This window comes from Gorilla gorilla, chromosome 10 (assembly GCF_029281585.2).
Source record: "Gorilla gorilla gorilla isolate KB3781 chromosome 10, NHGRI_mGorGor1-v2.1_pri, whole genome shotgun sequence".
Taxonomy (NCBI): Eukaryota; Metazoa; Chordata; class Mammalia; order Primates; family Hominidae; genus Gorilla; species Gorilla gorilla.
The window spans coordinates 38,776,247-38,794,989 of record NC_073234.2 but is presented as its reverse complement, the minus strand read 5'-3'; the positions used below and the strand labels follow the sequence as shown (position 1 = coordinate 38,794,989).

The 18,743-nt window shown below is 34.6% G+C and overlaps 1 protein-coding gene across 5 annotated transcripts in view; it reads left to right on the top strand.

Annotated features, from left to right (window-relative positions):
- The window catches only part of MON2 (MON2 homolog, regulator of endosome-to-Golgi trafficking), a 130,272-nt gene that overhangs the window by 103,348 nt on the left and 8,181 nt on the right, over positions 1 to 18,743 (top strand). For all 5 annotated transcript variants that reach the window (XM_004053489.5, XM_004053488.5, XM_031000799.3 and 2 more), the window contains 5 exons: positions 1,236 to 1,426; positions 8,626 to 8,686; positions 10,483 to 10,606; positions 15,463 to 15,670; positions 18,250 to 18,332. In XM_004053489.5, the coding sequence (XP_004053537.1) occupies positions 1,236 to 1,426; positions 8,626 to 8,686; positions 10,483 to 10,606; positions 15,463 to 15,670; positions 18,250 to 18,332 (667 nt within the window). The remainder of the gene's footprint in view (positions 1 to 1,235; positions 1,427 to 8,625; positions 8,687 to 10,482; positions 10,607 to 15,462; positions 15,671 to 18,249; positions 18,333 to 18,743) is intronic.

Here is an 18,743-nt window from a genome sequence, read left to right as displayed (position 1 = left end):
TAATAAATAAAAGCCACCTGTCTCAAAAGTTGATCAGTTGAAAAGATAAGTCACTATACTTAGTCACTATATATCTAGTCACTGTACATAACTCAAATGCTCTACTCCTGTACCCCTCAATGGTCAAATCTTAAATTATCAGTTTTACTGAACTATTTGGAGAAGGAAAAAAGTACACAAAAATAGAAGTAAAAAAGTACACAAAAATATTAGAGTAGGATATAAAATTCAAATAATTTTACAGATAGAACATACAACTTCAAAGTATTGACATTTTATGTTGTGTTTACTCTTCCCTCACCATTAGTGGGAAAATACAGTCATGTACTGCTTAAGGACCGAGATACGTTCTGAGAGATGCATCATTAGGCCGTTTCATCGTTGTCTGAACATCATAGTGTACTTACACAAACCTAGATGGTATAGCCTACTTCACACCTATGCTATGTGGTCTAACCTATATATGTGGCAGATGACTGCATAAGCAATATTGACCCTTTGCATATGGGATATCCACATCAGCCAAATTATTTTTTGCTGGAATAACTATGGCAGAATTTTCTTTTTCTTTTTCTTTTTTTTTTTTTTTTTTGAGACAGAGTCTCACTCTGTCGCTAGGCTGGAGTACAGTGGTGTGATCTCGGCTCACTGCAACCTCTGCCTCCCGGGTTCAAGCGATTCTCTGCCTCAGCCTCCTGAGTAGCTGGGACTATAGGCACATGCCACCACACCCAGCTCATTTTTGTATTTTTAGTAGAGATGAGGTTTCGCCATGTTGGCCCAGATGGTCTTGATCTCTTGACCTCGTGATCCACCCACCTTGGCCTCCCAAAGTGCTGCGATTACAGGTGTGAGCCACCACGCTTGGCCAGAATTTTCTAATTCCATAACATCGGGTTAAGAAAAGGTACAGAATTGTGTTTCCTTCTCTTAACTTTTCAGATAATATCCCTGTTATTGATGATGAAAAACTGAGGTTCAAAAATGTTATTTATTTAGGCTCATTGTTTATAAGATAGAGATAGGATTTAAAAGTATATCTTTCCAGGCAGTATTTGAGGACCACGTCTGAGAATTGGCCTTTCTGCGAAATAACATCCTTTTTTAAATGAAAATACCATCCTTTTTAAGATGAAAATACCTATGCTATTTTTTTCTCTGCTGTAGTTTTTCTTAATTAAAATTGTGTGTGTATGTTTTAATTAATGCTTATATTAAACTGTCTTTATTTTCAGACTCTTAGGGTTCCTCTCAGTTTGAAGTATTCCTGCCCTTCTGAAAGCACATGGAAACTAGCAGTATCCTCTCTCCTCAGAGTTCTTTCTATTGGGCTACCTGTTGCCCGGCAGCATGCTTCTTCTGGAAAATTTGACAGTATGTGGCCAGAACTAGCCAATACTTTTGAAGATTTTCTCTTTACTAAAAGGTCAGCTCATTCATTTTTAAAATTAAGACAAGAAGTGGCACATTATATCTTCAGTTGCTCTAAAAACAGTTGTCTGTATTCATTAACAAAGTAATTGATTATAAAGGTTGCTAGATTGTATTAAAAACACACCTGGATTAGCCATTTATCCATTGGGTACATTATCCATGAACAATGGAGATTTTTGCTTTTTGTATTTTTGCTTATAAGACAGGAATATTATATATAAAACAATACAAATGCATCATATTTAAGAATTTTAACTTAATAAAACTAAGAAGATTCATTTTTTAATTTGATGCCCATTGGGCATTGCAAGAGAAAAACAATGTTAGAAAATCAGTGTATTACCAGAATAAATAGGATGAGTGGCAATATAATGATCAGCTCTTTAAGATGTTTAGATTTGTCAAAGATTAACAATTTTCATTGTATGGTATCTAATTTAAAGCTTGTATTTAGGATGTTATTTCAACCCCTCACTGAACTACTTACTGTAGGATGATTGGAACACAGACTACATTTTTTGAATGAAGAATTTGCTGAGGTCCATCTAGAGTTGTGCTATTCAGTACAGTAGCAATTGCTAGTTACAAATGACTAATTAAAACCAAACTTTAAATAAAATTAAAATTTTCTTCAGTCTCTCTAGGCATGTTTTAAGTACTCATTGCCACGGGTGACTAGCAGCTGCCACACTGGGTAGAGCAGATTATTGGACATTTCCATCATCACAGAAAGTTGTGTTGGGCAGGACGGATCTAAAGCGTGCACTTTTACTAAATGTGGACTTGTCTGTAATAGCTGTAATAGCCAGGCAGTGTTTAATCCTTCTAGCACAAGTAATTATCCTTTGTGTTACATTGGTGAAATTCTTTTCTGAGACAGAGCCTTGCTTTGTTGCCCAGATCCAAGTGCAGCGGTGTGATCACAGCTCACTGCAGCCTCGACCTCCCAGGCTCAAGCAATCCTCTCACCTCAGCCTCCTGAGTAGCTGGGACCACAAGTGCACGCCACCACACCTGGCTAATTTTAAAATTTTTTGTAGAGATGGAGGGTCTCACTGTGTTGCCTAGGTGTCTTGAACTAACTCCTGGGCTCAAGTGATCCTCCCACTTCGGCTTCACAAAGTGCTGGGATTACAGGCATGAGCCACTGTGCCTGGCCAATTTTTTAAATGTTTGTATCCATCAATCATTTTTTGATATTGTAGAATGATACCGTGTACTGCTAAATAACCATTTAACATTATTAGTTTGAAGCCACTTAAATTATGGATTTGATGTACTTGAAGAAAAAAAACTACATTGGCATATGGATAATGATTGAGTCCACAGCAGAATGAATTAACTGAAAAAAATTTTCTTTACTATTCTAATATGGTTTAGTTATTCAGTAAAAAAAATTTCTAGGGTGCAGATTAACTTGCATTTCCCCAGTAAAAGTTTGTCTTATAGTTCAGAATTTAAAATAATAACAGGTGATCCTAATTTCTGTCTTGCAAGTGGTCAGACTTTGTTTTGTAGTTTATATATTTTTCACTTCTAGAAATGTTATTGATATCAATGTAAGCATACTCTGTTTCTGAAGGAAAAATTATAGGCGCTTATAAACTATATTCAAACAAATTATGTTTTCATCTTTAAAATAACTCTGAAAATTTGAGTTCCTTCATAGACATAAGAGCCTGAGTCACTGTTAATTTGTATCAAGCACATAGGTTGAGAAATTTACATTTTTCCTTTTATTTTCTAATTGTCTATATATGCTTAATGCCCCATTAACAAATTGAATAAGCTTTCAGATCAGCTTTTTTTTTTTTTTTTGCAATGAGTAAAACTTCTTTAAGTATTGCTTTCCCTAGCAAGGTGTGGTGACACACCTGTAATCCCAGCTACTTTGGGAGGCTGAGGTGGGAGGATTGCTGAAGCCCAGGAGTTCAAATCCAGCTTGAGCAACATAGCAAGATCCTGTATATTAAAAAAATGATTTTCTATGTAAAATAATAATATTTTATATAATTTTGTATTAATGCAGTTGTAGTATAATTTCATTTAAAAATTTAGCTCTAAATTTGGAGGTTTTTGTTTGCTTGTTTTTGTTTTTCTTGACAGTTTTTCTGCCATCTTCCTTATTCTTGAATTTCTTATTAAATATTCTTCACTTTCTGGACTTTATTCTTATTTTATTAAATCCCGTTTTCTGAAGTTTTTTAATATAGAAAAGTGGACACTGGAACCAAAGGCCAAATAATAGTATTTTACATAATTTTGTATCAATGCAGTTGTAGTATAATTTCATTTAAAATATTTTGCCTGATTATGGCTCTACTTACCTTAAAGGTTTGAGTATGTTTGGTGTGTTGGAAAATACATTACTTAAGAAGCAGCCAGCATAGTGAATAAGAGCATTGGCTTGGCAACCAGACTACCTGGATTCAAATCCCAGTAGTACTACTTCGTACTACTTTTTAGACAAGTTATTAAACCTTTCAGTGACTCATTTTTCCTCATCTGTTAAATGTCAATAATAATGCTCCCTAACTTACAGGGTTATTGTGAGGATTAAATCACTTAAAATGAATGAATGCTTAGAATAGCACCTGGCATGTAAGTACTTTAAAATGCTTGTTTCCACTATTATTGTCATTAATGTTTTTTCTTTCTTTTAGAAAAGGTGACATTATCCATATTAATTCCCATGAAACAACTATTATTTTAAACCAAAATTCTAAAGGCCAAAACTCTAAATGACTGAGACTTGGAAATTTAGCTCTAAATTTGGAGGGTTTTGTTTGTTTGTTTTTGTTTTTCTTGAGACAGTGTCTCGCTCTGTCACCCAGGCTGGAGTGAAGTCGCATGTTCATGGCTCACTGCAGCCTTGACCTCCTGGCCTCAAGTGATTCTCCCACCTCAGCCTCCCTTGTAGCTCGGACTATAGGCATGCACCACCACACCCAGCTAATTTTTGTATTTTTTTTGTAGAGATGGGATTTTGCCATGTTGCCCAGGCTTGGAGTTATTTTTAATGGCTAAAAATAATAAAGCTTCTAAATTCAGCTCTCAAGTAACACAGTATCAGTATTCTAAGTTATGGTTATTCTAGTTACAGATTTAAGCTTTCTACTCCATGGAGTAGTTGATGAACACCCTAGATTGAGAGTCAGGAGACCTGTGACCTGGTCCTGACTTGCTGTCTACTTTCTGTTGATCGTGAGCTGGTCCTTTCCCATCGCTAGGCATTATTTTCTTTATTTGAAAGACAAAAAGAAGGCCAACCGGAGTACATAATCCCAGCATTTTGTGAGGCCAAGTTGGGTGGATTGCTTGGGCCCAGGAGTTCAAGACCAGCCTGGGCAACATAGTGAGACTCCGCCTCTACAAAAAAATTTAAAAATTAGCCAGATATGGTGGCATGTGCCTGTAGTCCCAGCTACTTGGGATGCTGAGGTGGGATGATCACTTGAGCCCAGGAGGTTGAGATTGCAGTGAGCTGTGACTGTGCCACTGCACTCCAGCCTGGGCAACAGAGTGAGACCCTGTCTCAACAAAGAAAGATGAAAAGTTATTTGTTGGAGTAATTGTAAAGGTCCATGAATGTTTAATCATGGACAGCTTATATTGGATAAAGCCAGTTTAGTTTTTGTTTCATAGTTCAAAAATACTTTAAGGCTCAAATTGAAAGCTTTTATTGGTCAGTTGATACTAAAAGTGCAGTGTTAAGAGAACTTAAAAACCATGCACATTTTCAGTTTCATAACAGGTTTTCTCTTTGTTTTTGTTTTCTAAATAATTGATAACTTTGGAGGTCATAAACTTTTAGATTTTAAACTTTACTTAATGCCACATATGTACTATGTTCTATAGCTGAATTTTATCAGTAGTGTTTGAACAGTAGGAAGATTGTTTTGGAAAGTTGCTTGGAATATAGCAAGACTTAATGAATTTAAATAAGACTAATACTTGATTATTTTTTATATTGGTACCTTTATAAATCCTTTAACCTAATTAATACATACTCTAAGACTTTAAGAATAAACATATCTCTGTCTGTAATATTCCCCAACCTTTTTGATCTGCAAGATGCTTTGGCAAGGGAATACAGTAACACAGAAAATACAAATAAAATCAACTAGCAGAAAAGAAAGCCTTTGCATGTCGTTGAGGGCTATAAGTAAACAGTTTAAGAGAAAGAAAAAGACAAAGTTGAAAAACACAAGGACTGCAATTTGGTAGACACTTGAAGTCTATTAGAAATTCATTTAGCCAACTTTGAGTACCAAAACATGGTAGTTATAAAGGAGACACAATGGGTGAGTGGGAAGTTATACAATCTGTGGACCTTACATTAAAAATCACAAAGTACTGTGCAAAAGAATTGAAAACACATGTTTACACAAAAACTTGTACACTAATGTTCATAGCAGTGTTATTCATAGTAGCAAAAAAGTGAAATTGAATGTAATATATTCAATATTCAATATATTGAATGTAATATATTCAATATTCAATATATTGAATGTAATATATTCAATATTCAATATATTGAATGTAATATATTCAATATTCAATATATTGAATGTAATATATTCAATATTCAATATATTGAATGTAATATATTCAATATTCAATATATTGAATGTAATATATTCAATATTCAATATATTGAATGTAATATATTCAATATTCAATATATTGAATGTAATATATTCAATATTCAATATATTGAATGTAATATATTCAATATTCAATATATTGAATGTAATATATTCAATATTCAATATATTGAATGTAATATATTCAATATTCAATATATTGAATGTAATATAGTAGCAAAAAAGACAAATTGAATGTAATGTATTCATACAGTGGAACATTATTCAGCCATAAAAAAGAATGAAGTGCTAATGCATGCTCAAACACGGATGAACATTTACAACATAATGCTAAGTGGAAGAAACTAGACACAAAAGGCTATATATTGTATGATCTTGTTTATGGGATATATCCAGAGTAACAAATCCATAGAGACAAAGTAGATTTATGGTTCCCAGGAGTTGAGGGGAAGGGAGATGAGGGAGAGTGACTGCTAATGGGTACAGATCTTTTTGGGGGGGTGATCAAAATGTTCTGGAATTAGAAATGGTGATGGTTGTACAACTTTATGAATATACTAAGGAACACTAAATTGTATATTTTAAAAGGGTGAATTTTATAATATATAGATTATATTGCAACAAAAATTTTAATATGTCATACAGAGAGAACTGACAAAATACAAATAACACTTTATAAGTTTGAAGGCTCTTTTTTATTTTAAATAAAGATTCATGAAAATAAATTTTTAAAGATTACTGTAGTTTTCAAATTTAAGGAATTTAAGATCTTACATGGCTTATTTGTAACCTGCAGTATTGACCATTGCCCCTTATAATTTATAGGTAAATTCTGTTAATCAGCAGTTTTAAAAGCTCAATCGATGTTTTTGATATGTTTGCTAGTTATAAATTAAATAACTATTAGTTATCCAGTTTTTAGTTTTGTATGCTACTCTCTTCCCTCATCATATGATATTTTAAAAATCTAGTTCAGTGTTTCTGATATATGATCCAAATAGTATTAATATTATTAATGTGTTGAAATAAACACACTAATACACCTTAGCACACAGTATACACACTAAAAGTATTAATATTGTTAGTGTGTATATTTCTATAAACACTAATAATATAGAAATATACACACTAATAATATTAATATTATTTTATTATTTTTGCCTCTTCATTTTTTGTTGATCATCAACTCATCCTTAGTTACCTCCACCATCATCACAAATCTTTTAATATTACTAAACCCTTACCTTCCTTGGTTATAAATTAAAATTAAACACAACTTTTGTCTCTAGAGATGCAGATATAGTCTGTGAAGCTGCTTTGATGGCAGTGATTGTGAAATTCCTCTGATTGGTTCAGGTTTGGGTAAATTTCTTTCAGTTTTTTTCCTCTATTTCCTACTACCAATTTATAGTTAGCTTAGGACTTGGACACCAGAATCTAAGTTCCATGAGAAATGGACTGAGTCTGTCTTGTTCACAGCTAGATCTTGAACACCCAAGAATATAATACCTGATGCAAAGTAGTTGGTACTCAGTAGATATTTGTTGAATGAAAAATGTCCAAATCAAAGAAACCACAGTCTGATGCCCATATATTCCTATATACAAAATTGTACATTATACTTAATATACAGAAGTGTATATTAAACCTAAATGTTCTAATACTATTTTTACATCTACAACATAAAAAAGAATAATGTAGGCTCAAATATCAGATAAATCTAGGTTGAGATTGTGGCCTCATCATTTACTTAAAGTGTGTTCTTGGGCATATTAGTAGGCATTCTAAGTTTCAGTTCCCTCTTCTCTTGATTATATAATAATTACTACATGGAATTGCTATGGGAGATTAATACAAATAAAGCTCATAGTACTGTGGCTGTCTAACTTTTTAGCTGTCATTATTCTAACAGTTATTACTATCCTATCCTCAACTGTTTTTAAATAGTATCTTGCTGTTTTTTAACTTTATGTCCATTTTACTGTTCACTCTTATGAGCCACAGAGTCTGGAATCCACCTTGGTTCTCTCGGAACTATTGATTTTCTTTGTTCTTGTTGGAACAATTTTCTGCTTTAGAAAATCTGCATCAGTCTTCTTCTTTACAGATTTTCCCTCTTTATTGTAAAGATCTTTAATCCATTGTATTTATTACAAATTAATGATTAATGGACTGTCTCTGAGTGAATAATTCAGCAGCTGAACTAAGGCTGTCTTAAATAACCACCAATATAAGTGAATTCAGGTAATACCACAATGGTAACTTTTGCTCTGCTGCAGATGATAGCTCTTTACCTTTCGTTGTTTTTTCATTCATAATATCGAAAGAAGTTTAGTTCTACAGATTTTATTTAGTTCAAGATTGGACCTAGTGTTTTTGTAGTTAGAGTATCATGTTTGTAATTAGCTTAGTCATTTAAACTAATGACTTTAATTTACAACATTACTCTTTTAAATAAATAATAATGCCCCAACCTGGGTTGGAAGACATAATTTTTTGACATTTGAATACTGTTTTTCTATTTTGTTTGTATTTGCAGGGAATATTTTATCTTTAAAAATCAAGTGTTTTTTTTTTTTTTTAGCATACCTCCAGATAATCTCTCTATTCAAGAGTTTCAAAGAAATGAAAATATTGATGTCGAGGTAAGGAGGCTATTTAAAATGTTTTCCTGTGACCATTTTTGAAACCAAATAGTAAAAATGTTTGAACTATACAGTTGCTGAAAGAATAAAGTAATAGGTTAAGATTAAAACTGAAAGCATTAAAACTCTTACAGGTTAAACGTTGATGTTTAAAGGACTGGCATTTTAAAAGTGACTTCCTCAGATTTGTTACAGTCTTGTGCTTTGTGCGTGTTGTCCCAATACTTAGTTGTGTTCATTTAATAAGTTTAAAAAGAGTTTATTCAATGAAATAAATCCATCAGTCAGGAGGCATATATTTGAGAGCTTACTCTGCAGTTTGACATACCAGATGTTTCTGGTTCAAATTAATCAGAAAGTTGCTTGAATTTTTCAATTTTTAATCAGCTGTATATACAGCCTATGGAATTCTTAAAGCAAATAGTGTTTTTTAAAGAATATATTTTGAGGCTGGGAACTGTGACTCGTACTTGTAATCCTAGTGCTTTGAGAGGCTGAGGCAGGAGGATTGCTTGAGACCAAGAGTTTGAGACCAGCCTAGGCAACATAGCAAGACACCATCTCTACAAAAAAAAAAAGTTTTTTAAGTTAATTGGGCATGGTGGTTCACACCTGTAGTCCTAGTTACTCGGGAGACTGAAGTGAGAGGATCACTTGAGCTCAGGAGTTGGAGGCTGCAGTGAGCTACAGCTGTACCACTGTGCTTCAGCCTGGGCAACAGAGCAAGACCCTTCTCTAAAAAAAAGTAAAAAAAAAAAGTAAAAAAATAAGAAATATATTTTGAGGATTATAAATGGAATTTAAATAAGCAGTTCTTGTGGTTGTGGATTTTTTTGTTGATGGTAGGGTTTTGGTGGTTTTTTTCCTTTAAGTGGGATAGAGGAAATTTTACGTAAATAAAATCAATTACATTACTTTAAAATATACATTTGGCCGGGCGTGGTGGCTCACACCTGTAATCTCAGCACTTTGGGAGGTGGAGGCAGGCGGATCATGAGGTCAGGAGATTGAGACCATCCTGGTTAACATGGTGAAACCCCGTCTCTACTAAAAAAAAAAAAAAAATACAAAAAAAATTAGCTGGGCGTGGTGGTGGGCCCCTGTAGTCCCAGCTACTTGGGAGGCTGAGGCAGGAGAATGGCGTGAGCCCGGGAGGCGGAGCTTGCAGTGAGCCGAGATCACGCCACTGCACTGCAGCCTGGGTGACAGAGCAAGACTCCATTTCAAAATAAATAAATAAATAAAATATACATTTAAAATGCATAGGCATTATCATATGGAAACAAACTATTGCCTTTCGTGCCATTACTGTATTAAAGCTCTTGTGGACTTTAAAGGGCAAAATAACATACTACATGTTAGAGATAAACTATTTGACAAAAATGAATATAACTTTAATTTCTCTTACAGCTGATAGTTTTTGGTTATAAAAAGTGATTTAAATGTTATTATTAATCCTATTTTGAATATTTTAATTCTAACATGGGTAAATTTCATATGCTATTTTTCTCTAGAGCCCTATTTGCAGTTATCATGCTGAAGATCAACATTTGTCCAAATGGTTGTCATAGTAAACAGTTATGGTACTGACTATTTTGTATTAAAGTTACTAGGACAGATGAGAGAAACAGATTAGTAGTCATTCTGTATGTTAACATTAAAATGTTTGTGTACTTCTTTAAAGGAGAGTTCTTTAACTGATTTTCATTTAAAGTAAAATTTGAATTTTACTCTAGAAATTATTTTAGTCTCTTTCAAAGAAAACAATACATTTGCGTTTGCCCCTTTTGTTTTAGGTAGTTCAACTTATCAGCAATGAGATACTACCTTATGCCAATTTTATTCCTAAGGAATTTGTTGGTCAAATAATGACAATGCTTAACAAGGGCTCAATACATTCTCAGTCATCTTCATTTACAGGTATGTTAATTTTTTTAAGTATTAAAAAGTATTGAAGTACTTTTGAAGAAACTGTCAGTAGAAATGTTTAATCCTATGATTTTGGTAATGTAAACTGGAGAATGGTAAGGTGATTTTTAGGATTGTAATATAGAACTAAGCTTTATGAGGAGAAATGTTATGACATGACTATTCTGTGGAATAGAATGTTTTTATTCCATGTTTCTATTCTGTGAAATACTGTGTTTCTGATCATATATCAGAAACACTGAACTAAATTTTTTAAATATCATAACTGCAAACTGTGAAGAATTAAATTGCAAAGCACTTTATGGAATCCATGGATGTCACTGCAGGCTGACAGAAGTTACCAGTTTTGTGAAGTCATAGATTGGAAAGGAATATAAAAATATGAATGTATATTCTGCCACTTAGCAGTCAATTAACTTTTGAGTCTCAGTTTTGTAATCTTTAAAATGGAGATATTAATACCATCTTCTCAGGACTATAAATTACAGAGTTCATTTAAAAAAATAAGATGCCTCAGCATTTTTTAAGGGAATTAACATTTACTCAGTGCCAACTATGTACAAGATACTATGCTAGAATGTTATATTATTTCTCACAACATTTCTGTGAGGATAGGTAAGACCATATTACAGGAAAGAAAATTGATTTAGAAAGGTTGAAAAAATTGCTCACAATCTTAGGGCTAGAGGCCAAATTCATGCTTAAAAAGAACTACATGCTTCTTTTCATTATATCATGCTGCCTTAATTGGGAACTGATATATAAATTACTGTTTGTTATTAATTCTCTTTTTGTAAACCTGAGCTCAAGTCTTAAACTGTGGCATCAGCCAGGTGCAGTGATTCATGCCCATAATCCTAGTGTTCTGGGATCGCTAGGTGGGATCCCAAGGTGGGAGGATCGCTTGAGGCCAGGAATTTGAGACCAGCGTGGGTAGCATAGTGAGACTGCCTCTGTCTCTACAAAAGATTTTAAAATTAGCTGGGCATGGTGACACATGCCTGTAGTCCTAGATACTCAGGTGGCTGAAGTGGGATGGCTTGAGCCCAGGAGGCCGAGGTGACAGAGTTATGATTGTACCACTGCATTTTAGAGTGCACTCTGGGCAACAGAGCAAGACTCTTGTCTCATATATATGTATATATGATTTAAAAACTACACTTTGGGAGGCCGAGACGGGCAGATCACTTAAGGTCAGGAGTTCAAGACCAGCCTGGCCAACACGGTGAAACCCTGTCTCCACTAAAAATAATTAGCCAGGTGTGATGGCATGTGTCTGTTATCCCAGCTACACAGGAGGCTGAGGCAGGAAAATTGCTTGATCCGGGAAGCGGAGGTTGCAGTGAGCCAGGATCACACTACTGCACTCCAGCCTGGGCGACAGAGCGAGACTGTCTCAAAAACAAAAAAGAAAAAAGAAGCTGTAAATTTGTGCCATGCAGATCCTTAATCCTCAGAATTTACTAGAGCCTTAACTAGCTTCTCCTATTTTGTGCTGAGCATTTTAAAGAGCATTTATGTGTACAGTTTGACCACTAGATGTCTCTCATACTGCTCACTTCACATACTAGTTCTTTTTTCTAGCCCAAACAGTTTTTAAAACTGGCCTGGTAAAGTGTGGGTTTAGCAAACATGAGAATCTCGGGGAAAATTTTAAAGCCCGCTTATCTTAATGTAGCCAACTTTTTATTATTAAGAGTATGTGAAAAATATTTAACTTTTAATAAAATACACATTAAGAACAATATTCACAATTAGGTATAAATGTCCAAGGTTAAATAAGGGCTATTGAGTTACCAAGTATACTTTTACTGGCAGTTTTCTGATAATATATCTTGCTATGTATAGTATTAAATTTACCAAGACAAGAAAGGTGCATGGACATTCTTTCAGTGACTTTGCCATATGACACATGTCTTCTCAGCATTAACTTGGAGTTTTCCAACACCTGGGAAGCTTCACGTGAGAGTCCTTTACCACCACAACAATGCTCCTGCTCATTCCTCTCATCAGACAAGGGCAATTTTGTAAGAGTTTCAACGGGAAATCATTAGGCCTCCACTTTACAGTTGTAATTTGGCTCCTTTTGTTTTCTTTTTGTTTCGGATCTTAAAATACCATTGAAGGACAGCCTTTTTCTTCAGTCAGTAATGTAAAAAAGACAGCATTGACATGGTTAAATTCCCAGGACCTCAGTTTTTTACAGATAAACTAAATGGCTGGTATCATCACTTACAAAAGTGTCTCGAACTTGATTGAGCTTATGTTGAAAAATAAAGTTTATAGTTTTCATTAAAAAAAAAACAAACTTGGAGTTTTCCTTAAACATATACATACAAAACTTTTATTTGCTAAACAAGGCCAACCTGTAAACACAGAGGTTCCAGTGATGATTGGCCTTTTGCTTTTAAGTATGATCTGATAGTCAGAGCTCACAGACATTTGAGGAAATTCTCTAACACAAAAGAGAAAGACCAAAACAAATGAAGAGGGAGTAAAAGAAATTGGAAGGAAACAGATAAAATGCAGAGTCACTGAAAACATAAAACCAGTTAGGATGATCAAAGAGATAAAAGAACAATTTAAAAAATGCTATATAAAAGGAGCAGTAGAAAAAGAAAAGAAGGCTGGGCACGGTGGCTCAGGCCTGTATTCCCAGCATTTGGGAGGCCGAGGCAGGAGGATCACTTGAGCCCAGGAGTTTGAGACAAGCCTGGGCAACATGGCAAAACCCCATCTCTACAAAAAATACAAATGTTAGCCGGGTGAGGTAGTTTATGACTGTAGTCCCAGTTACTTGGGAGGCTGAGGTGGGAGGATCACCTGAGCCCAGGAGAACAAGGCTGCAATGAGCTGTGATCACACCACTGCACTCCAGCCTAGGTGACAGACTAGACACTCTGTCTCAAAAACAAAAAAACAAGACAAGAAAGAACTCATAGAAACTAAAGATGTGAAGTTCGGTGAAAGGTAGAAAGGAGAAGTAAAATGAATCCAGGGAGCCTAACATCTGACAAAGAGAGAACAAAGAAAATCTAGGAGAAGGAATTATCAAAGAAATAAACTGAAGAACTGAAGAACAAAACTTCCAGATTAAAAATAGTCAGTATCAAAAACAGTGAAAGAAAAAAGACCCAAATCAGGCATGCCATTATGAAATATCGGAATACCTGGGATAAAGAGAAGACCCTAAAAGATTTCAGAAAGAAAAAAAAAAAGTTCAGTATAAAAGACATTGGAGGCCAGGCACAGTGGCTCATGCCTGTAATCCCAGCACTTTGGGAGGCCGAGATGGGTGGATCACTTGAAGTCAAGAGTTCGAGACTATCCTGGCCAACACAGTGAAAGCCTGTCTCTACTAAAAATACAAAAATTAGCCAGGTGTGGTGGTGCGTGCCTGTAATCCCAGCTACTCGGGAGTCTGAGGTGGGAGGATCATTTGAACCTGGGAGGTGGAGGTTGCGGTAAGCTGAGATCACGCCACTGCACCCCAGCCTGGGTGACAGAGTGAAGACCCTGTCTCAAAAAAACAAAACAAAACAAAAAAAAAACAAAAAACAGACAGTGGAATTCTCAGACGCAGTATTGGATGCTAAAAGACATTGAAGCAGTGGTTTTAGCGTTGTAAATGGAAAGGACTTTTAACATGGAAGCTCCATGTTAAAACTCATACTGTTGGCCAAGTATGAGTGTCAAACAGTAATTCTCCAATTTCAGCATGCATCATAATCAACCAGAGGACAAGCAATTGCTGAGTTGTACCCCCTGAATTTCTGATTCAGTAAGACTGGGCGGCATGTGAATTTACATTTCTAACAAGTTCTCTGGTAATGCTGATGCTGCAGGGTACATTTTTGAGTACCATAATATATGACATTTTCGGAGGTACATGCGCTCAAAAGTTTTACTTCTCATTGATTGTTTCTTAGGAAGCTACTTCAAAATATGCTCTGTAAAAGCAAAGTAGTAAACCAAGGAAAAATAAGGCATGAGGCTGGGTGCCATGGCTCACGCCTGTAATCTCAACACTTTGGGAGGCCAAGGCGGGCAGATCACGAGGTCAGGAAATCGAGACCATCCTGGCTAACACAGTGAAACACTGTCTCTACTAAAAATACAAAAAATTAGCTGGGTGTGGTGGCACGTGCCTGTAGTCCCAGCTATTCAGGAGGCTGAGGCAGGAGAATTGCTTGAACCCAGGAGGCAGAGGTTGCGGTGAGCCGAGATTACACCACTGCACTCCTGCCTGGGCAACAAGATGAGACTCTGTCTCAACAAAAAAAAAAAAAAAAGGAGATCTTGGAAGTGGGATCTAACTCAAGAGAGAATGGAAACAATTTCCAGGGTGATGGCAAAGACTAGTTTCAGGATATAACAGAACAGCGTGTCTAGAGAGCAACTGCCGGACTGGAGCAGAGGTCACGTTCCAGGAAAGAAGTTGCTAGGAGAGGGAAAAAGAGAGAAAAAGAGATTACTGCAAGTTTGACCACATGAAAAACTATTGTGAAGTATATTTTACAGTGCTGTTTTATGGTATAGAAAGACCAAATCAAGAAATATGTTGAATAGAAGTGATGAGGATCTTGCCTTGTTTTTGATCTTGTGAGGGGGAATTTGTTTCTCTCTACATACACACACACACACACACACACACACACACAACAAAACAAAACAAAAAAAAAAAAACCCCACAATTTCACTATATGTATGCTATTAGCTATAGGTTGTTCTAGGTGCCTTTCACCAGATTGAGGAATTTCTCTCTATTCCTAGTTTGCTAAGCATTGTTATCATTAAAGCTCATTGATTTAACTTCTACTAACCATCAAAATTTGTTTATTTTACAGAAGCAGAGATTGATATTCGTTTGAGAGAGGAATTTTCTAAAATGTGTTTTGAAACATTACTCCAGTTTTCCTTTAGTAATAAAGTCACAACACCTCAAGAAGGCTACATCTCACGAATGGCACTCTCAGTGCTTTTAAAGAGGTCCCAAGATGTGCTACATCGCTATATAGAGGATGAAAGATTAAGTGGTAAATGCCCTCTTCCAAGGTATATATTTCATTTTATTAAAGAAATAAATGTATTGTTGTACTAATTGTTGATAACAAGGAAAACTCTGAAAAGCAAGTGTTTTTGTAAGTGATCTGAACTAAGCTGAACTTGTTTATAATCTTATTTATCCCATATGGTGTAAATATTCACAGGTTTTCCTGCAGATATATTAACATGTTTTGTTACGGGGTGCTTTTTTAGATCCCTCATGGAGATTATGTAACATATGATACATAGGTACCAAATTACCTTTTTGAATTAAAAAAAAATAAACTGAATTCCAAAATATATCTTCTTCCAGAGATTTCAGGATAAGTACTTGTGGATCTCTGTGAGCACATGATATTATTTATCTAAAGTGAAAATCATAAATCATATTTTAGGAATATCCTAGTTTGTTTTACAGTCATTTGCAGGTTTCTCTCTGTGTCAGCTAGCCTGATCTTAGGTCTTCTTTTCATCCAATCTGCTTAATTAAGCCCATGGACCTAAACTGATTTATTTCTCATCTGTTCAGCCTGTGTCAGTGGAAGGTGCACTAGGCTTTTCTGATCAGCCAAGGCTAATCAGAGTTGGAGTACAGACCAGAATTCAACAAAGGATACAGTCATAAATTAGGGTTAGGTTTGCAAGTACTTTTATAATGTGGAAATTAGAGTTTAAGGCATAACTAATGAAACAAACAGAAAATAACATGGGAAAACAAAGTTATCAAAGTCAGGAAAGACAAAAATCATTGTTCCCGTCTCGTAAGGTAGGACTGGAGAGGCAAATCACCAGCGTTAAATCTTTGTGCACATTTTAATTTACTTATAATAAATTTCTGAAGTTGGAATTGACCTGTCAAAAGACACAGACATTTTATAGCTTTTGATATGCATTAACCAAATTTCCCAACAGAGATTTATACCAATTTACATTCTCCCAGGAATGTGTGAATATCCCTTTCCTCAATTTTTAGCATTTTTAAATTATTTGCCAGTTTATCATTTATCTTTTTCTAATTTGATGAATGAAAAATAGTCATGTGGTACTTTGCTTTCATTTTTTAATCACCAATGCATATTAGCTATTTGTATTTCTTCTTTTAGGATCCAGTGTATTTTGAATTTCTAGAACTTAAATTATAACTCCTTATACTCAAATTTATACACAAAAACACTCCAAAGACAGATGTTAGTAATTTGGTTATGGGCATGATTGAAAATTGATTTCTGAAGTATACTTGGAAATGTGGTAATAAAGTTGTTTTGAGTGGAATATTGTTAGAACATATTTATATATTATAAAATATTATTTGATTTCAGAAGAAAACTTTCACCTTATTTTTTAATGTTCTAAGTGTTTACTTTTTAACTACCTTTAAATTGAGCCTTATTTATAATTGTCCTTTGAAGTTATATTGTATCATTCTGTGTTTGTTGCAGTATCATTTAATTGTTTTCTAAAAAGCTACATTGCAACACAATAAAATACTTCAATGCTTACAATAGGAAGTCTTGAAATAGTATCCTGACATGGTATTAGAAAGTCTTATCTGCAGAATAACACAAATGCACACCAAGAATGGGGAGGGATGAGGGCGGACCAGAGACCAGAAGAGCTTTGTTTTTATGAGGAGAAAGAAGGGAATCAAGCTACTCTTGTTGACTCTTTACTCCAAGTTCATTCTTCATTGCTAATGTCTCCAAATAGTGCTACCTTAGGATTGATTTCCAGAATGTTTCTTGTTTGTATTATTAGAAAGTTAAATAAGTACCATTGTAATTTTGAATATACTTTCAACAGCATGGTAGAATATATGCCATGTGGTAATAGTAGTCTTTGTTTCCATTTAAGCTTTGGCAAATCTCTTTTAGTACTAATTAGTTTAAAAAAAAAAAAAAAAACTTGTAGAGAAGTTTTAAAAGCACGTATTATAAAATGTTTTAAGGGCAGGGCACAGTGGCTCATGCCTGTAATCCCAGCACTTTAGGAGGCCGAGGCAGGAGGATCACTTGGCAGGGGGATCACTTGAGCCCAGGAGTTCGAGACCAGCATGGGCAGCATAGCAAGCAAGACCTTGTTTCTACTTAAAAAAAAAAAAAAAAAAAAAATTAGCCAGACAATGCGGCATGCCCCTGTAGTCCCAGCTACTCGGGAGGCTAAGTGGGAGGATCACTTGAGCGCAAGTCAAGGCTGCAGTGAGCTGTGATCTCACCATTGCACTCCAGTCTAAGTGACAGAGCAAGATCCTGTCTCAAAAAATCAATAAATAAAAATAAAACGTTTTAATTTTAAGTAGTTATGTGAAATATCTTACAAATAAATTTAATTTTTCAGGAGTAGATTGCCCCACCTCTTTATTAATTGATAAGTCATGGCAAGAATAACTACAAATTTGATTTGCACACTGAAGTACATATAAATAAAATGATTTTTACTTTTATATGAATTTAAAACTAACATTAACCTTGCATTGTATTGTGTTCAGTATTTTTCAAAAGTTCATCTATTTGTACAAACTTAGTTTAAAAAACAAACATACCTGGCAACTTTAAAATCTTAATGGAAATGATTTCCTATCTCTTTTTCAGGCAACAAGTAACAGAAATTATATTTGTTTTAAAAGCAGTCAGTACTCTTATTGATTCACTTAAGAAAACTCAGCCTGAGAATGGTAAGTGCTTAGAAACTCAGTTATTCTAAATTCGTAACATTTATGTTCTATTTGTGATGGACTTTTGTCTGCTAATTTAACTGAATTATAGGAACATAACAGTCATTAGACTTCTTTTCTCCAGTTCTCATGACAACAAAGCATCAAGTCCATTAGGATGTCAATTAAGTAAAATTAATTTTTGATGTTTTCATTTTTTATAAAGCAGTCTACCTTACTTTTTTTTTTTTACTATATTGTTCTGAAGTCAGGTTATTGCAAGAACAATCCATATTTCATATATTTTTAATGTAGAAGATAATTGACTTATTTGGGGACAGGTGGAAAAGGGCTTTATCTTCTATTTGCACTGATTTACTTTGCAGATACAAACTGTATAAATAACTTTGAATCATTTTTACCATTCTTTCT